Here is a 19841-nt window from a genome sequence, read left to right as displayed (position 1 = left end):
ATCCCTTATTCTGTCCTTCACGTGCTATAGCACATCACTCCAAAAGCCCCTGAAAAGAGAAGCCAAGCCAGTATGCAATCCCCAAACACATCAGGCTTTATATCTAATCATTACTGGGCTGGTGGGAGGGGGCCGGGCCCGTGATGGGGGGGTCCCTTGGGCTCAGCGAGGCAGGACCGAGCACCCAGATTTGCCCCGTGTCCCCAGCACGGGTGTCCGGCTGCTGCAGCGCATCACCAGCGCACACCTTTCTCCTTTGCAGAAACCCATCCCGCTGGCTCTCGTATGGATTTTTAATGCACGTGTTAATTGAAGCAATCTCATTTTGATGGCAGGCGTATTGCCGGGCCGGGAGACATGTCCTTTGCAGTTATCGCTCCATTAAAACAAGCACACGGAGGATGCCGGAGCTGAGGCCGCCAGCGGCTGCGGGGTCCCCACGCAGGCAGCCGGGCTGATTGCGGCCGCAGAGCTGCAGAGGCAATTACTCAGCCTCTTGTAGAAAGCAGAGCACTCTAAGGGGAGAGCAACCCTGTCTCATATTAAAACTATGCTAATTAGGAACTAATTACGAGCAGAAAGATATTATTACCCTCGGCTAGCCTCAGGCTGCAGCCTCAGTCCTGACTCCAAACCTTTCCCAGCCCGGCACGGACCCGGGCAGGGTGGGCACGCCGTCATTAATAAAAGCGGAGGGCAAAGCCTCGGGTGAGCCAGGGCCGCCTGGTCCCCAGCGCCTGCGCGATCTCAGCACCACCAAGCCTCATCCTGACACGACCTGTGCGGGGCCCTTCTCATATTAAAGGACTAAATTTATATCTGCAGGAGTGCCGGAATGCAACGGCGCGACGGAGGGCAGCCTTGGGCGTTAAGGAAAAACAACAAAACCTGCCGAGGACACACGCAGGGAGCCAGCGCCGACCCCGCTGTGCGGTGCCCACCCTTCCCCCCCCTGCCCAGGCGCCGGCTGTGCAGGGTTTTCCCCTTTCCACCTCCGAAGGCTTTGCACCATCCTAAAGTCTTTGCACCATCCTAAAGTCTTTGCTGCTGTTTTATTTTCTTTCTCCCTCAGGACAGGCAGCGGTGCCAGGACCTGCAGCCATGGCACGGTGACACCAGGACAGCCCCCCCCCGCCCCCCCTCAGCCATACAGCCAGGCTGGGTCCCTCGCCACGCGCCAGCCCCTTCGTGCTGGGTGCTGGAGCCTCATCTGCCGGCTGGCAAACACACATAACCCCTTGTTGAGCTGTCCTTGCTGCTGGTGGCACCTTTGGGACCCCAGCTGGGAGCAAGGCAGGAGCTGGTCTCCCTCAGGGAGCATGGGGACCCCCCCTCCAGACCCGTTTCTGAGCTGTTTTCCATGGAAGTGGCTCAGCTGCAAGCGCAGCCCCTGGCCAGCAGCTCCTCCCCACCCTAGGGTGCTCTGCTGTTGCTGTTTGGATCCTGAGACCTGTTTTGGAGCCGGGATGTAAACACGGAGTCTGGTCCTACACCAGGTCACCGTGAAGTGACACAGGCCAGGCGGTCTCCTCCATCAGAGGGGAGATCAGCAGAGGCTCCAGTGTCCTCCTGCCACCCGGGAGCACATCCCCAGCAAGCTGCTGCTCTGCCATGGGAAGGTGGTTTCAGAACCATGCTTCTGAGACGGGAAAACCGTATTTCAGAACGCCACAGAGAACGGGGCACCTTGGACCCGAGTGACCCACAAAGGCAGGACTGGGCTTCGCTCTCCTGCATCACAACCAGGAACAGATCCGAAGCAGCTGTGGGCACCCACGAGTAAGGTCTGCAGGGAGAAACCGTGCCAGCAGCGCACCACGGATACTGCAAAAAGAAAAGCCGGGGGGGCTTGTAGGGGGTGACTCTTAAGGGGGCATTGAGGACCCACCTGATGGCCTGAAGGGAGCCAGGCGAGGGGGCTGCTGCCTCCCTGGTGCCCAGCACGGACCGCTACCCTCTGCTACTCTTTCACATGGGTACAAATGGCACCCCAAGCCAGGACCTGGGCAGAATCAAGGAAAACTATAAAGCCCTGGAGGTACAAGCAAAAAATGTCAGTGCCCAAGTTATTTTTTTCTTCCATCTTACCAGTAAAAGGAAAGGGCGCAGCCAGAAATAGATGTATAAAGCACATCAACTTCTGGCTTCGCGGCTGGTGCCGTTGTGAGGGGTTTGGCTCCTGTGACAACGGGACATTCTTTGACTATAGCCTGTTAGGGAGGGATGGGATCCATCTCCCTAGAAGAGGCAAGGGGATCTTTGGCAGCCGGCTGGCCAGCTCGGCGAGGTGGGCTTTAAACAGAAGCACCCACGGGGAGGGGCCCAAAGCAGCGATGCTCACACCATCGCATCCACCTGGGGAACAAGCCAAGCCAAGCAGAGCAGCGATACGTGTTCCTCAGCTGCATCCCATGACGAGAAGCAGAAGACCAGCCACCACAAGGGTGTGCGTGGCTACGGAGGGTCCTCTCGCACCCCTCCTGGGGAACCTGCCTGCTCGCCCGCCCCTCCGCAACACCTGTACGCCAACACACGCGGCGCCGGGAGCGACCGGGAGGAATCAGAGATCTGTGTGTGGTCACAGGGCCGTGATCTCGTTGCAGTTACAGAGACGCGATGGGACAGCTCGCACGACGGGAACGCTCCGAGGGCTGCGGTGGGGGTGGGCAGTACAGGGTCTGGCTGGAGGCTGTGGCTCGCGGAGCTCCCCAGGGTCAGAGCTGGGTCCAGTGACCTGGAGGAAGGGACAGAGCGTACCCTGAGCGCATTTGCCGATGATACAGAACTGGGAGGAGCGGCTGATACCCCAGAGACCTGGACAGGCTGGAGAGCTGGCGGAGAGGAACCCAACGCAAGCCAACAAAGTCAAGTGTAGGGTCCTGCACCTGGGGAGGAACAGCCCCGTGCACCAGGTCCGTTCGTTAATATGCACAAAAATATTTTGCAACGCCTACCTGGAGACCGTTCTTTAAAGGTTGAATGAAGTCACGGTGGAAATTCTGGGGCAGGCGTTAGGGAGTGATTGCTTCGGACAGGGGCCATGCCGCAGGGAAGCGCCCGCGGGCAGGACTCACTGGCCATGCTTTTGCTTCTCCGGTTCCCGTTATCTTTCCAGGAGAACTGGCACAGCGCCCTGACTCCGCGCCCCATAAATAAGGCACAGCATCAGCTGTCATGTCAGCAGGAGACAAAACATTTAATGTGAAAAGCTTTAAATGGAAGCAGGAAATGAAAAGATAAAGGGCAACATTTTATTTTAGATTCCTTGTTGGTACATATTTTCATTTCTGACAGTAAGGGGATGCGATGGCTTTATCAGCTCACCGTTGGAGAATTTATTTATAGAACTTAATACTTTGCAAGAAAGTGGGAGGGGGGTGTGTTAGCGACTCTGGTTGAGCAAATGCAAGTGTAAGGAGAGCAGGGCAGGGGGATGAAGAACCCAGCTATTCCCTCTTCTCTGAATAGACCCGGGGTTCTCGGAGAAACTGCTGGAACCACCAGAAATTATCATACAGCGCGTACAGAGCAAGCAGGAGCTCAGCAGCACGCGTGGCCCGGCTGCTGTCAAGATAGCAAATGAAAGAAGGGACGCGGTGAGAAGACTTATCACAGAAAACATCATGGCAGCTTGGTTGAAAGCAAACATCCTCTGGCACATGTAATTACACCAAACCGAAGACTATTTCCTAACCTTGAATATATTTCAGCTGTAACTTAGCAACCCAAGCCGGGTGAAAGCTTCTGAACAGGAATGCAGGTTGAGAGGAGAGATTTAGCCTCGCATTCCCTTTTGTTCCCATACCTCAGCAACAGCTCCGCGCCAGGGAGGGGGCCAGCTCCCACCAGAGCCACAGCAGCCACGGAGCCGACCTCCTTCCGCGCCGGTGGAAATCTCCCCCTTTGTCATCCAGACCTACGTTACGAGATTTTAATGAAAAGACTGAACACGAGTGAGTCAACCGTGTCCACAGAAGTTACACAACGATGATTCATGGACTACTCCACGCCATTTCACGAGTAGACTTTGAGGAGCTGAAACTCGTGGTAGCGCATGTTGTGAGTCACTGACACTCAGGTGAGAGGAACTGAAAACACTCAAGGAGTTGGACCCTGAGGACAACTCAGACTTGTCATCAAGATGTGCTTACGTGTCTTCTACTCTCCAGGCCACCTTGGAAACCTTGAGGACCTGGTAAAATTTTAGTCCAAGTCTTGACTTTCTGCCCTTCTCCTTGACATAAATACCCACCCTTTCACCGTGCTTTACAATAACGTGGCTTGAAGCCTTGGGACACAAGGAGGGGAGCGATGTGTCCAGTGACAGCAGCCTGGGAGCAAGGGACATCCATCCCGCTCCAGCATCGTATCCAGCACTTCCCTCATTGCTTCTCAGTCAACCTGTACCATCACCTGGCACTTCGCATCATGTCCCAAAAACCAGGTGAGCTAACCGCGGCCCCAGGATGCCATGGCACGCAGGATCAGCGGCGTGGCCCAGCGTCGAGATTCTCTGCAGCAGCTGTTGACTTCAGACACCCGACGTGTGCAGAACTGCCTTCCAGAGAACAAGCGCAACAACACGAGGCTTGAGGCACTCCGGCTCCGTTACCACAGCCTTATTGCACCATCCCATTCCCTGCTTTAAATAACTCCTTTAGTACGGGCCACAGAAATACCGATCAACCCGCTGAACTAATATTTAGTTTCACAACCCTCCAAGCTGTCAATCTCGACAAAAACGCAGCTAAACAAGCTAACTGCTTTTCGTACGTACCTCTGCTGGGCGCCAGCTATTCCCAAAAGACAGATTCAAGTTGCAAGCAAACACTCGAGACCGCTGGCTATTGCGCTGAGATCACTGAGCATCACAAGGATCCACGTCGTCTCATTAGGCTGTCATGCAATCCCCGTGCCATCTTCAATCTTATTCTTAGAAACTGCGAGCTCCCGTGGGAAGGATCTATTTGATCTCCCTGAGCGAAAGCACTTGGAACAATTTGTGACTCCTCAATAAAAATAAAGGTAACAAATCATTTGTAATAAATTTATTTGATATAGTGATTTACAGAGCCGAACATATAAACAGCACCAAGCCAGTGAAAATTGTTCTACAAAAACGAGTTTAATACAAAAAGATGACTGCAATGCCTGACTCTTCACTTCTGGATTTGGACGGGTAAAAAAAAGCTAACCCAAACCCCACAAATATTTTAGAAAGGCTTAAGAGTGTAGGCACCGGTGTTTGCAAAAATTGCTACGGCAGCAGCGATGACCTTGTTACAAAATTTCAGAAGAATCAAGGCTGCCTTCACTTTATTCCCTATTTTATTAACAGTGGAAAAAGCTGGTCTTGAAGACAGCTGTTGAGTGTCCTCTTGTGTTCAAACACCCTACCTCTGCAACCGAAAAGAAAACATGGGGTAAGAGTCAACTGCCCTCCCCGTGTTTTGTTCTGGAGAATCTGCGCTCTCCCGCTCGTTCTGGTTGAAGACCCCCAGCAGGGAGGTACGGAAGGAGTCTGGCGGCCCTTCCGCAGCAGCCTGCGGGGCACACGGGTGGAACCCCCCCCCCAGAGCCAGCAGCGGGGCAGAGAAGTGCAGACTTCACACCGGGAGGTGAGCAGGGACCGGCCCAGGGAACCCACCTTGTACATGGCCAGCCTGCCGAGCGGGGAGCAGGGCTCCGGCAGCCGTCCTAAGCCAACCCAGAGCCTCGAGAGGAAGCTTTCCGTGCATCCAGCGTCAGATGAATGCAAGCATTCACGCTGTACCTGTGATGCTAAGGAGAACAACATCCACTCGTTGCATGGGTTCAAATCACCGCTGGCTTCTCTCTGCAGGTTTTACGAGCTTATGCCAGAAATTAATTTGGTCCCTGCTGCCTTAGCGGTGAGCTGGACAGTTGTTTAACAACATCAGGAAGAGCAGATTAGCAGTATCTCTGCCTAGCCTAAAATGGCCACACACTGCTGCCCTTTTCTTTGAAACAAACACTGGTTTGCTGGACATAAAAGCAAACTTAAGTAACCAAACAGTTTATAGATACGAAATATGATGCTTGCAGCACAAACAGAGGATTGATCGCTGCTCCTCGCGCCTATTGTGAGGCTCGCAGGAACATTGACTTGGCAATCCCTGTATCGACACTCCACACATGCGTACATCTCTGCTCTGACACACGGCACACACATTGCAGCTGCCCAGGATATCAACACATACATTCAGCCCCCTAAACAGCCTTTCCAAAGCTGCTCTTTAATAGAAAGCAGTCCCTTTGGCTAGAGCCACAAGAAAGCGCTTTTGGAAGCTTCCTACATCCTTTATTTCCCCACCCCCCCCACCCCCCCAGAAATCATAAAGCACACAGACTTAAAAAAAAAAAAAAGAAAGAAGTAAAAAAAAAAAAAAAAAAGGCAAAAAAAAAGCGCGTAACAGCGTCACAACCACTCTTCCATCCTGCCAAGGCACATCAGACTGCCCTCCCTCTAGGACAACCTTCACCCCACTTTTCCCCCCTCTCCCCCATTTTTAAAGGGTGAAGCCAACACAAACATTTCCTCGCCAGGAAGAAGCAAGTGCTTTCTTTGTATGATAAAAACAAATTCTAATAAAATGCATCTTAACTGCCACCCTAATGTTTCCATGGGAAATGTTAATCTTTAAACACATTCCCTGATGGATGTTGCCACCAGTCAGCCTTTGCAGAACTGAGGTCAAATTTTGAACACCTAAACTTTACAGAGATCTTAAGCCCCTCAATATTAAGTATGCGTTTATTTTTTCTTTTTTAAAAGAGTTGTTCTAGGTTTCCTTGCCTATGGAAGCCAGATATCTACTGTAAGGCTAACTTTGGTGCCATTCTGGCTTCCCACCAGCTCAAGTCCATTTTCCTTCCAAGCCAATGTTATTGCCCTGAATTTCTGTGTGTGAAGATTTTCAGAAAGAAGAGCAAACAGATACGTGCAATCCCCAACCCCAGGAGATTAGGACCATGACCTGCTCTTTCCCACCACCAGAGAAGGGGCTGTCCCCTTGCAGAGGTCCACAGCGACAGTTGCTCAACTTCTGCTCCTCTTCAGTGCTCTGAATCAGAGAGGTAAGAAGGCTGAGTCCATCTCCACACAAGCATATCTTCTCCTGCTACTCTGTGCGATTCTGTCTGAATCCGTGACTCATTTGAAGCCAGGAAGTCCACAGCTCTCTCCCAGACCCGTTTCATTTTTTTTCTGCAAGAGAAACAGCAAGAAAAAGAAAATAAATTAGAATCATATCTTCATTGTGCTTTCCTGCTCAGAGCAATTGTGGCTGCTGATCAAGCTGCCGCCAGCTGCCTCCTGTTCCCTGCGCAGACAGTAAAGGAGATTAAGCCAGAATTCTGGTTTAGAGGCGATTTCAGGCCAGGACATGAAAACACAGGTCCCACCTGGGGGAGCGGATGAGACCCACTGTCAGTACCAGTAACTGATGACTACCCTGGAATTTCAAGCTCAATTTGTATCGCAAAGGGACTCGATCAGCCAGTTGCCCTCACCCTTCCTGCATGCAGAGAGATCTCAGATGAGGGAGGACAAACTGAAGTTCACTCCAGTTTTGAATCAGCATCTAGTATTTGTGGGCACCACACACACAGAGATTGGTTCACAACAGCTGAAACTACCACTAGTAGGAAAAGGAATTTTGTGACTGATAAAGGGTGAGGATGCTGAAGAGACTGCAGCACAGGTAGCGTTCTGTGCCATCAGGAGAACAAAGTAGCTCCATTTAACCAAAACACAAGAAACATTCCTGCAGAGGCGAGCAAGCAGCACACAAACCACAGAGCACCAGGCTGCAGCTCTCTGGCCCCATCACCATGGAGCAACGATCTCGACCACCATTTCTTTCTGAAAAAGCGCCAAATCCAGCCAGCTTACATCTCCTTTCCAAGCTGCCCAACTCAAACTGGTAACTGTCCAGGCAGCAACATACACAACGACTTCAGAAGAGCCTCCCAGTACCCTGGTTAGCTCACGGGAACACGGGACCTGTCAGGAGAATAAGGTATGACGACTGAGAAAGAGGATAGCATCCTACACACGTTAGAAGGTGGTGAGAAAATGAGATGCTCCATGCCCAAGCAAAGCAAAATCCAATTACTGTTTGATAGAACAATGACAATACACCTGTGTGACTGCACAAAATATCAGCCCGAGGACTGTCACATTAATCTGCAGCAGGTTAAGACACAGCCTGAGTTATGTCAAAATCCTTTATAAACTGAAAGGCCAGACAGACTCTCCTTGCAGTCCAGCTTCCCATCAATTGTCTGCTCGTGGTCCGCTGCCCTGTATACTGCATTTTTTTAGCTGAGCTGAATAACATCACGTGGACAGCCCTCCTTAATGAATAACATTCAGCTCACCTGCTCTGAGGAGGGATGAGGCTGTCCCGAACGTGGAAAATGCCGACATAGGGGTAACGCTCCAAATTCCGTTCCCATTCCTTATAGTGATCCTGAACAACAGCTGGAGAGCAGGAGGACAAAACAGTGTGAGACCTCAGCATCGCAGAGGGGAGAACAGGGCTACTTGCATTTACAGAGCTGTTGGATTTTACCTATGATCTTCTTCACCATTTCATACATAGCTTGTTCCTCTTCCTCCATCTTCCGCCAGCGATACCTAAGGAAGATCAGGATCGCCCAAAGAGTTACCAGACCTAGAGGAACAAAAACAAATGGAATCCAATAACTGACAGACATGTACTTGCTGGATGCTAGCAGTTTTATTTCCAACACTGCCTCTCCCCAGAGGCAGCTTTCTCTCCCAGGCCCGTTTGGAACTGAATCCAACCAATTCATTTTGTTCACCAGTGCAACTGTGCTCTGCAAAAGCCTCGGTGCTGACAACACCTGCAGCAGAAAAGCACATGTGCACGTGGGGAATGGGGGTTGGAAGGCCTCATCACAGAGTTCCGCCCCCCACCCCAACCAGAAACCTCAGCGCAACCACAGGGCTTCAATTCTCTAAGTCCCAGAGCTATCTCTTTGCTAGAGGCCTCCCCCACAATAATCACTTAGGAAGACTGTCAAGCTTCACTGCTCCGAAGATAGCTGCTTGATAAGGAAATAAAGCCTGGGGCTCCAGCACCAGACAAAAATTCAGGAGATCTATATTGAAGGTTTAGCATTGACAAATGCCCCCCCTTACGACATAAGCTAACTCTACTATCTCAGTCTCTACAATAAACATAACTATCCCCTTTCACCCCCACCTTGTCTGGCTAGATTATAAACTCTCCTAGTCAACACTCATCTCCCGTTATCACCTCACTCAGTAAGACCTCTGCCTCAGCTAGGGCATGACAGACTATTCCAATAAAGCCTCTAACACTGGAATGCTACAAGTCATTATTAAAGAGGCTACAAGACTCTGCAGCTTCGTGCAAGAAAAGAAGGAAAACCCAAATCTTTTAGGTAGGTTAACATACTTACTTTGCAGACCATAGTAATGGGTACTTGAGGAATACCCAGAGAGCTAATCAGCTTGCTGATATAAAGTGTTAAGCACTCTCAGCACAAGAGCAGGTCTACAGGTCTCCCTCTGCTGCCAGAACAAAGGTTAATTAGAAATTAACTCATCAGCAGATTTATCTCACCACTGCTAGTAATTTCATATGGCTGGGAGAATCTGTGCGCACGCACGAGATCATCTCTGGCTAGCAAGGGGAGAAGCTGATCATTAGTATCAGTGACTTACTCCAGAAAAACAGGAAAAGGTTCGTGATGGCAGTGACCATTGCCCGACGGAAACGGCAGCCAAGCCCCATCTGAGGATGGGCCGACTCGAGACAGAACACTTCCTCCACTTTGGTAACTGGTTCCGAAAGGTCTCTGCCTTTTAACCTGATGGGAAGAGGCAGAAAATCTTCACTGAAGAGAGCAGACACTCCAACTGCAGTCTTTAATCAAGACAGAGAGAACAAACAGACTGCAGATGCAGTAACTCGTTCTGTGCACCACATCGAAAATACACCAACGTCCTTGCAGCTCCTCTTTCCAGAACATTTCGGGACTGGCTGCTTAGCGAGGAATGGATATGGCTTTAGAAAAGGCAGCAGGGCTGGAACTCCCACTGGTAAACCAAAGTCTCCCTCTGCAGCCTCTCTGACAGCACCTCTCAGCGTGCAGAAGATTAAACTTTAAATTGGATTCCCACCTCCCAGCACAGAGAAATGGAAATGTTTACTGAGTCACTCATCAGCAATTGCAGAGAGAGCAGTTGAGGGAGACTGCGAATGTCCGTGGAGGTTGCGCTGTTTTCCTCCGTACGGATGAGGATATCAGTTTAGCTAGAAAAGTGACAAGGCATCAACTGTATCTGCAGTGAGAACAGACACGCCCTCGGAAAGCATCCACGGCAAAATCGATAACACAGCCTCCTGCAAAATCACTTCTACACACCTGCTGTGCTATCCGACATGCTTTTAACTCACTTCTTTATACACAGATGTACACTGATGTGGTCTCCTTATTAGATACTCTCAGCCAACAGGCATCAAGTAATTCAGTGAGAGCCATCAGACTCAGAGGAATTGGACTACAGGGGATTTTATTTTTTTTTTTTCAGCTACTATCTAATTCTATGTTTACAATGAATAACCTATTAGACAAAGACATTTTCTCAATACACTAGGGCACAGCTCACAAGCTGCTGACAGCTTGGGTTGGGTTACTGGATTCTAATTGAAGCTGGAGACACGCAGTTGTTTCCCACCCCCTTGTCTTATTTACAACCCAAATTCCATGAAAATACTTAAAACATGCAGCAGAATTGCCCGGTGCAGAGCTCATTTTCAGTTCTGCCTCTCAGACTAGCACCTAGAAAAATAATCTCATGTAGTGTTTCCTAAAAATGCCACCCGCAGGTTTTTAAGAATGCAGAACTCTCATTCTGCACGCTAGGCGGACTTGGTGAAAGCGGATCCATTCGGTGAACAGCCGGCAGAGTTGCTAATTATGAAAATAAAAAAATGGGAGTATATTGTATCACACAGCTCCTGACACGAGCAGTGCTCCCGTATAAAAACATGAACTTGAAAACTCTGGATTGCAGCCCACCTACAAATCCAAACCTGCCACTAAGGAAACTATGTCCTGTCCTGGGAATTTGCCACACACCAATAATCAAAGCAGTAGACGTTGTCTCATCCTTAGATCACAGCAGCAGCAGCAGAATTATTTATTATTTTTTTTTAGAGAAAAATCGAGCAGTGGGAATTCATACAAGCTATGCCCACCAACTCCAACGTTACTACTGTTACAATTCATTTAATCAGAGATACATTTAGCAATGTTAAAACGCAAACAAAAAATGCAGACGAGTTAACACAGACTAGAGGCAGCCTATGCTTCCTGGAGGAAGATAATGATGTCTGCGGACTCTGGATAACAGTCTTTCATTAGGTTATGGCTTGAATGTTGTATTTTTTACCTGAAAAAACTACTCTTTTTGCCATTTCTCACATACTGAAGAGACCACTAGCCAAGAAACCCAAGAGAAAAAAGCACCACGGATGACCGATCAACACCCTGCATAGTCAGTCAAGCCATTCATTTCACCATGTACTGTGTGTTCTGCCAGAAAGACAATGACACTAAAGAAAAGATAACACTCAACAATCCCTTTTCCTCTCCTCCTCACCAGGACTTGCCGCAAAGGATCCCAAAGCATGGGTGGTGTTACCTATTGAAGGCAGTGCTTTGCTGTCCAATAAATCCTTCGGTCAAAGGAGGCAGTTTGACACGATACTGACACTCTGTCTCCAATAATGGTACTGAAGAAAAGTTATCTTGGGAAAAGTGACTACATGGGCAAGTTTAATACGCGTGCTGTAGTTGCAGGACTGGGGGCAGGACACTGACCACCACTTCTAAACCTCGCAGGAGGAACAACACGACTGTTGATAGCTGTAAGTAGCCCTGACCTCAGATTTACACCTCATCGGCAAGACAGCACGTTCATGAACGCGATGTCCCCCAGCGCAAAGGCTGGGAAAGAGACTCCCAAGGAATGAGCTCAGTTGCCAGTTTTTGCTGCAGAGCTGTACTTTTCGTTTGGAAGCTTGCCCAGCAAGCACTGACAAAGCCAATCCCAGATTATCTTCTGAAATCTACCAGCGTACGGGAGCTTTTAGGGCACACCACAGAGGATGTCAAATTACCTATCGGCCAACACCAAGAAACGTATCTTTGACACAGCGGGCTTCCACTTACCATATTCCTAAATCCTTGTTACTGTTTAGTATCCAGTGCAGGGCAGCGTCAAACTTCTGTGGGGAGCTACTAGTTACATTCTGTTCAGAAGAATCCATAAGAAGATTAGTTCTCCATTCATTTAAAATACCAAATAACATTTTTTTGTAACAGGAGTGAGAGAATTCATTCCGTATGGTCTGTCCCTAGGTTAATTCTTATCATAATTCTGCAAAATGGAGGAAGGAGAACTAAATCTGAAGGTCTGTCTGGACTAAAGTCTTCTGACTACAGTAGATGATGCATGAAGCACTTGGTGAAATAACACTATCCCAGACTGTTAAGACTAACCACTAAATACAACATAATCTTACTGACAGTTTACCATGAAAGAAATGGAATGCTAGATCAAAGCAGTCTGTCTTCTGACACTTTGGGATATAGAAAAATCCTTCTTCTGCCCAGCCCTCAATCCAGGGAAATTTCTGGTTTCAGAAGACTGATGACTACGGTGAAACAACAAACCATTAAGTTAGATTTACAGGGGCTGAATCAGAGATGTAGGAGAAGATTATTTTCAAAAGAACTGCTGAGAACAGGACTGGCCAAAGGGGAAGCCAGAGATATGGGAACGAATCAAAACAGGATGGGGAAGTAAAACAGATGGTGAATTGCCTTAGTATCTATTATTTATTGCCTTATAAGAGACTAAGCACTATGTTATAACAATAGCTGTTCACAGCCTACTCACCACCACGTGATCCCTCGCTTCACTAACCCAAACGCATTTGCTTTTTAGATTCTCAGGGTTTCCGCATTCAAAATTACCTGGTAAAAAAGTCAGGAAGAAATAATGTTTTGAAAAAAAGCCCTTGATCAGTTCAGAAATACACTGAACTGTCTGGAAATGCTATCCTTTAAAATCGCCTGTAGCTCTGGGCAAAATGATTACAAGGTAAGATTTATACCGTAGGCAGATAAGATTATGACTATTAATAAAATGCTCAGCCACTGCATATAGGTTGGGTAAGGGCAATCAAACCTCATGCTTCAGTGTGTGAGCTACTCAACACAGAACGGGGGTGGGGTGGGGCGAGAAACACTGTTTCTCCCCCTGGCAGAGTACATAACCACCTTTCCGGCCTAACACCCTGCAGAGGGGCTCCTTCCATCAGGTATCAAAGACTGTGGTTTTGGAGTTAATGATCAGCATTCAAAATGCTTCTAGGGAGCCTAAATCGCAGCTCTACTCTTTACCCAGGCAGAGAAATGCTGGCGAGGAACTAAATCTTCTAAATCTTGCTTCACAAAGTTGACTAAACAAATGTGCTGAGAGACTGTGGAAACCTGGTGGAAATTCTGCAGCTGCCAAAGCCTGATCTGAAAAGATTTAGACATTCTGTGAAGCTTAAGTATCTAAAGGCTTCAGTCTTGTTGAGGTCTGAAATCTAGAAAACAGAACTTAAGCACTTTTACTGATTAACACTGCTATACATCTTGCTGAGCAAGTTTCTGCTCATACACTGAAATTTCTAGCTGCCTCCTCCACCACAAAATACTAGTTACGGACCAGATTTCTCATACATAATAGAGCCTGGCTGAACTAATGCGCTCTGCTAGCTCCTCAGCTAAGACAGCTTGGCTTACTCTGTACTGAGAAAAAACTGAGAGCACTACATAATCAGCCGCCCCATTTCAGCAGAGAGCTGGCAATTTCTTAAGTCACTTTGACTTTATTTGTAAGAACACATCAGCTTACACTTACTGGCTCTGAGTGTCTTGAAGACAATCTCAAGATGCTGGTAGAAAAGAACCATAAAACTGAATTTTTCTACCTCAAACTCCCAATATATCAAGTGTAAATAAGGACCACTCCGCAAGAGCACAGTGATACGAGTGCATTAGCTAAGCACTATTCAGAATAAAAATAAACACATCTTTTTCTATTTTTCTATTACCTGACTTTCTCTGAGCTCTTCAAGTGGAACTGACTGTTCCATAAACTACTCTCTTCCAACTGAGGTTAAAAACATCCAGACAGCTGGGAGAGGCAGTTTGCTGAACGCCAGTAAGTTTTTTGTAATAACAATTGGAACTTACCCGCTTGTATGGACAAGTAGTTATACAGCTCGTGCAGCACATTCATTATTATGTCCTTCTGTTTAGCTTGACAGAACTGAAAGTCAGAAACAGGTAACACACATGAATAGACCAGCAGCAACAGGACAGCAGTCAGACTAGTTAAAAATACCAAACCCAAATGCCAGCAGTGGGGTTTGGCTCAGTCACGCACCACTAGTTCAAATTAAACTTACCCACCGCAAACAGCTACAGTTTCTGAGTCAAAAACAAGCTAGGGCACCCTCCAAAAGCGCCACTGATGCCCACAGCCCAGACTGCACCTCCAGACAACCCCTCTGACTGACCACGGATGGGATTCTTTGCCTCCAGAACATCACAGGAGACTTAACCGTAACTCTAATCCAAAACGAAATTGTCTCTCTCCTAATACTACAGGATGATAAAAGAAACCGGGCTGTACAGACGTTTTATCATGGAGTTCAGGGAATTAGGTGGATTAAATCTTGTATTGTTAAAGCCGAACACAGCTTTATTGCAAACCAATATCACTTCTGTTACAACTATTAAAGAAACTGATTCACATAATTGGGAATTTAAATTTTTATCTTTCGGAGTCTCGTATACAGTCCTAATTTAATCTGGCTCATTAATTCCAACTCATCAAGCCACATTTTTTCTGTAAGACGATAGAACTAATTATTTTACAGTGATACTGATATTGTTGGAAGTTACCTAGAATAATTACTCTTCTGAGAGAATCCCCCATCCACAATACTTGAAGATAAATAAATATATGCTTACATCATCCGTTCTTTTGTCACAATCCACAGGCAAGAGATTAACTATGAGAGAGAAGGGGAGGGTGAGTTAGCCGGCTGCAAAACAAGAGCTTTGATCAAGAAAGTAATTAGCTTTTTAAAAGAAGGCTCTGCTTTAAAGGCTGATTCTGCTATTCCTAATCTCATTCTACGTGGTACCTTGCTATGCAAATAACGCATTCAAAGCACTGCTTTGGTAGGCAGCACTGAAAGCAAAACAAATAAAATGGGCACAAGTGCTGAATTCTGTTCAGCTGGAAAGTAAAAACTGAACGTTTTAACAGCTCCTGTTTAAGTAGATGTTTCACGCTCTTTAACTATCCCCTGCTTCACACTGATCTTTTACAATCTAGCAATGCCACTTGCTGCACGCCACGGTCACCTGAAATATCATGGCGGTAACAGGGATTTAAATCAAGCCTCCTCAAGGCAAAAGCAGAGGATTTATTTTATTTGGAGCTGTTAGCTCTGCAGATGATGGCCTCTGGTTAACAGCTCCCTCCCACCCCGACAATTGGATCCACACCGGCCACCGGTCCACCATGCAGTACTTTCCAGCGATCTTAACTCCCCGAGAATTCAAAGAATTTGCAGTTGTGCTGCAAGATTTCTTGCTTCAAAATGCCACGGGTTTCAAAAATGTCTAACAAAGTTGTAAAGGGTGCATCAGAAATTCAGTGACATTGGACAGTTTTATCCCGACTTTGAGAAAGGAGGAAACAGCTTCCCCAGCCCATGCACAGCACACAGACACCTACGGGCACCGTGTGCCGAGTTTAAGGACTTTTCACCTTCCCAACCACATCCCAAACCTCCTCTTCTTTCAGTTCAAAGCCATGAGATGACAATATTTCCACCTGTTCTAGCTGGGGAACTCTGCTTTGAAAACCAGCTGATGGGGAAGCCCCTTTTTATTTCTCATCAAAGCTCTGCCACGCTTGAAGTACCAATTCAACCGCCGCACTTCGCACGTGGCCAGGATAAAGGCCACGGAGGGCTGTGCTGTGCCGGGGCTAACAGTAAAAACACGCAACGGGCAATTACACAGATGTTATGTTACACAATGGACAATCATAAAATACATCCTTGGCCTAGCAGGAATGTCACTCTCCATAAAACCCATGATTTTGAAGAACCGAAGGCCAAACTCAGTTGAAAAAAAAGCACACACTTGGCTTAACTTTCCATGACTAACAAGGTTTCCCATGGGCAAGGGGAGATGGAAATGGGGCCAGAAACGGAGACGTTATGGCAATGAGGATGATAAATGCGATGGCAGTAATAAAGGCAAAGAGGAAAAGAAAGGTAAAGAATAAAGCTTAAAAGCAGGATGAAATCAGTACACGTACAGTTCTCCTCTCTCTTGTCAAGCCAGCCTGACCCCATCATCTTCACCATGAGGATGCCCAGGAAAATCATGAGCAGCACAAAGCTGGCGAGGCAAAGGAACTGGGAGAGGTAGTACTCGAGGCCTTTGGCCTTTCCCTCCGTCTGCTGCTTGGGGGTCGACCGCAACAAGCGAGGGCGGGAGGTCACTCCCTGTCCTGCTCCCGACCTGTCCCACCAGCTCCCCGAGGTCAGCCCCGCATCGCCTGCAGCCCTCCACGGGAACCGCCGGATCAGGCCCCCCCCCCACCCGCCGGGGTTCAGCTCCCTGTCCGCCTCCTTCCGAGCACTGGAAGCCAAATCCTCTTTCCCTCTCCCAAAGTGGTGACTCAAGCCCCCATGTCCCCCCGAGGCGCCCCAGTGGGTGCTGGGTGTCACCTCGCTTTCCCGCCGCCACAAGCTGTTAGAGGGGAGCCCCTTCCTCTCCCCTGCTGTCTCCCACTGGGCTCGGGAGCTCTGCCCCCCAGTTCCTCCTCCCGACGTGCCCCAGTAGCTCCTGGATTTCAGAGGCCCGCTCTCATCGCTGGGAAGGGGTTTGGGGCCGAGCCCCGCACTCCTGCCTGCGGAGGTACCCCAGGAGGACGCGGAGCTCAGCCCCCCGACCCCATCCAGGGATGTCCCCGACGCAGCCCTGACGCCAAACCCCCCACTTCTCTCTGCGGACGGGCTCCACTGGGATGTGGTGCTCGACCCCCGAAACCTGTCCAGGGATGGCCTCAACCCAGTGCCCAGCCCCCCACTTCTCTCTGCTGACATGTCCCACTGCAACGAGGAGCCTGCGCCCCGAAACCCATCCCGGGATGGCTCCAGCCCAGCGCTGAGCTCTGAGCTCCTCTCGCTAAACGTGTTCCACTGGGACGTGGAGCTCAGCCCCCCGAACCCATCCGGGGACACCCCCAACCCAGCGCTGAGCCCCCTGCTGCGCCCTGCAGATGCGCCCCACTGCGAAGGGGTGCTCAGCCCCCCATGCCCATCCAGGGACGCCCCCAGCCCGGCCCCTCCACCTCTCTCCACAGACGTCCCCCACTGCGCTGAGGTGCTGAGCCCCCCAAAGCTGTCCCGGGACAGGCCTCCCTCAGCGCTGGTGCCCAGGCCTCCGCCGCGGCCCGGGGGGGACCCGCGGGAGTCCCCCCAGGCCAGCCCGCCACCCTCCCCAGACGTCCCCCAGCGGGACGCGGGCTGTTGTCCCCCTCCTTCCTCTTCCTCCTCATCCTCCTCCTCATCCTCCTCCTCACTGTCGCGGGCGGCCCCGACGGCGCTGAGGTCGAAGCCGGCGCGCTGCCGCGAAGGCGAGGCCTGTTGCGGCCTGGCGGGGGTGCGGGCCGGGCTGGGCGGCGCGCCGCGGCCCCTGCGCTTGGCCGCCGCCACCTCGGCTCGCAGGCAGCCCAGCTTCTTAATGTAGACCTTGCGGGTGGTGGCGGTGATGGGCCCCGGCCGGTAACCGAGCGCGATCAGCTCCTTCCGGAGCTCCGCGTCTGTCAGCTCCGCCATGGCCGCGGCGCTGACACCAGGCCCCGCCGGAAGCGCTCCGCGAGTAGGGAAGCGCGGCCGCCATCTTGGGAGGGGCCCGCCGCACGGGCGCGGGCCGCCATCTTGGGAAGGGCAAACGCGGCGCTAAGGCGCCATGTTGATACGGGAGGCGAGGAGTAAGCGCCATATTGAGAAGGTCGAGGGTAAAGCGCGGCTTCCCGGACCCCGTTCCCGCCATCTTGTGAAGGCAGGCTGGCTGCTTCCGCCATGTTGGGGAGGTCCGCGGCCCTCGCAGAGGGGCAATGGTGTCGGGCGAGAGCTGTTGCTCATCTCAGGAGAGAGGAAAGGGAGAGAAATGGAGAAAGCGAAGGGCAAAAGCACCCGCAGCATCTGGGGCCAGCCAGTGTCACTGCCCCATCGCTCTGTGGGACCCCATTCAGGAGCAAGCAGGAGGGTTGAGCACCTCTCACCTCACCCTAACCAAGCTACACCGATGTGCTGACACCTTTAGGGACATTTATGAGGAGAAAGAAGTGTCTTTCCCACCCCCACCCCCCCCAACACACACACGTTTTCCTCAGCCCTGTCACCGCTGCCAAGTTACAGTTGTTTAACTGGCACCAATCAAGCAGGCTGGAGCTTTGCCACCGCTTTCGGCAGGATGAGGATAAGGGTCCTCAGGATGTTTGCCGGGGAAGGAGGTTCCCTGCATACTTTGCAGCCTAAAAAGGCAAAAGCAGGCATTGACTTGAAAATTTATTTTGGCAAGGCAGTGATGTACAGTAATTGCTTTTTCCTGCTGCCGCCTATAAAGAAAGTAATGAAAGCAGCTGAAATACTGTGGCGTAATATCAGAATTTAATTAAAGATAATGAAAAAGTAGTGATGAATGCATGCAGACTGTCTGCGCATCGCCGTTTTTATGATTGACACATGATACCGGAGTGGTGGAAACTTCATGGTCCCTCAGGAGCGGGACCTGCAGAAAGTGGGAGCCAGAGGGGTCTCCGGGAAAGCTCAGCGTGGATCCGCCCCACCGCTTGCTACCATGAGGCTGGAAATGCTAAACTGTGCCTTCATGGCATAAAAACTTCTTTAGGGATACCCCTCCTTTCACGCTTACTTTGCTGCTGTGCCCTTCTTGTTTAGGCCACCAGACAAAGCTCGCCTCGCTTCGCAAGAAAGCAGCAACAAGATGCTGAGATTTGTTAATCTGGTTAGCAACAACAAATATGTACTTAGTAGAGGCCAGGGAGCCCGTTAAAAGAGCATACTCAGTTCCGATGGGAAGTGTGAATGTGCTAAGCCAAGCCTCCCCTGCTCACTAACTGGAAAGCACGACTGACAGCTAATAATTTAAAGCCATGTCTAATGTGAATACAGAATTAGAATATGCTCTTAGTACACAGTTGCTATAAGCTCACAGCTTTCAGTTTGGAGAAGCTCTGCCTAGACATGCAGATGTATGCTGGCATCTAAGCCTGCGCTCATACAAGCCCATGAATGAAGTGAACTCCTCTTGCTTTGGAGAAAATGAACAACAGCAAAAAAAAAAACCAAACCCAAACAAGGAACCCAGCTCACCCTTTTCAACTTCTTGTATTTCTGGGGGTCAGGGAAGTTACACCACGACAGAGTTTGGCCCAGCAGCCTCAGTGCATGAGCTTCAGAGGGGAGAACATAGGAGTGAGTGGTGGTGGAGAACTGGAAGGCTGGGGAAAAGCTGCAATTCCTTTGCAGAAGGGAGGCTGGTGGTGCTGATGTTCAGCAGGAACAGATGCCTCTTCTTTGTGGAGGGAAATCCACGGCCCCTGTCCCTTTCTCCCTAGAAAGAGAACCCTTGGGAGCATC

General features: G+C 49.9%; 1 protein-coding gene and 1 long non-coding RNA gene across 2 annotated transcripts; both read right to left on the bottom strand.

The window, feature by feature from the left end:
• Nucleotides 1–1171: 1171 nt before the first annotated feature.
• LOC119158465 lies at nt 1172–4764 on the bottom strand. Its single transcript, XR_005107866.1, has 3 exons — nt 3806–4764; nt 2955–3169; nt 1172–2734 (listed from the first exon to the last, which is right to left on the bottom strand). It is a non-coding gene; the product is annotated as an uncharacterized LOC119158465 (long non-coding RNA).
• Nucleotides 4765–5033: 269 nt separating this feature from the next.
• LEMD2 (LEM domain nuclear envelope protein 2) lies at nt 5034–18058 on the bottom strand. Its single transcript, XM_037410454.1, has 9 exons — nt 16484–18058; nt 15118–15158; nt 14335–14410; nt 12986–13062; nt 12256–12335; nt 9740–9885; nt 8598–8699; nt 8404–8506; nt 5034–7228 (listed from the first exon to the last, which is right to left on the bottom strand). Exons 1-9 carry the CDS (start codon nt 18009–18011, stop codon nt 7078–7080), a joined length of 2304 nt encoding a protein of 767 aa, XP_037266351.1. The 5' UTR covers nt 18012–18058; the 3' UTR covers nt 5034–7077.
• Nucleotides 18059–19841: the final 1783 nt, after the last annotated feature.

The sequence above is a fragment of the Falco rusticolus genome, chromosome 17 (genome assembly GCF_015220075.1).
Source record: "Falco rusticolus isolate bFalRus1 chromosome 17, bFalRus1.pri, whole genome shotgun sequence".
In the NCBI taxonomy this organism is placed as follows: domain Eukaryota; kingdom Metazoa; phylum Chordata; class Aves; order Falconiformes; family Falconidae; genus Falco; species Falco rusticolus.
The sequence above is the reverse complement of the archived record's forward strand: the minus strand, read 5'-3'. Positions and strand labels throughout refer to the sequence as shown.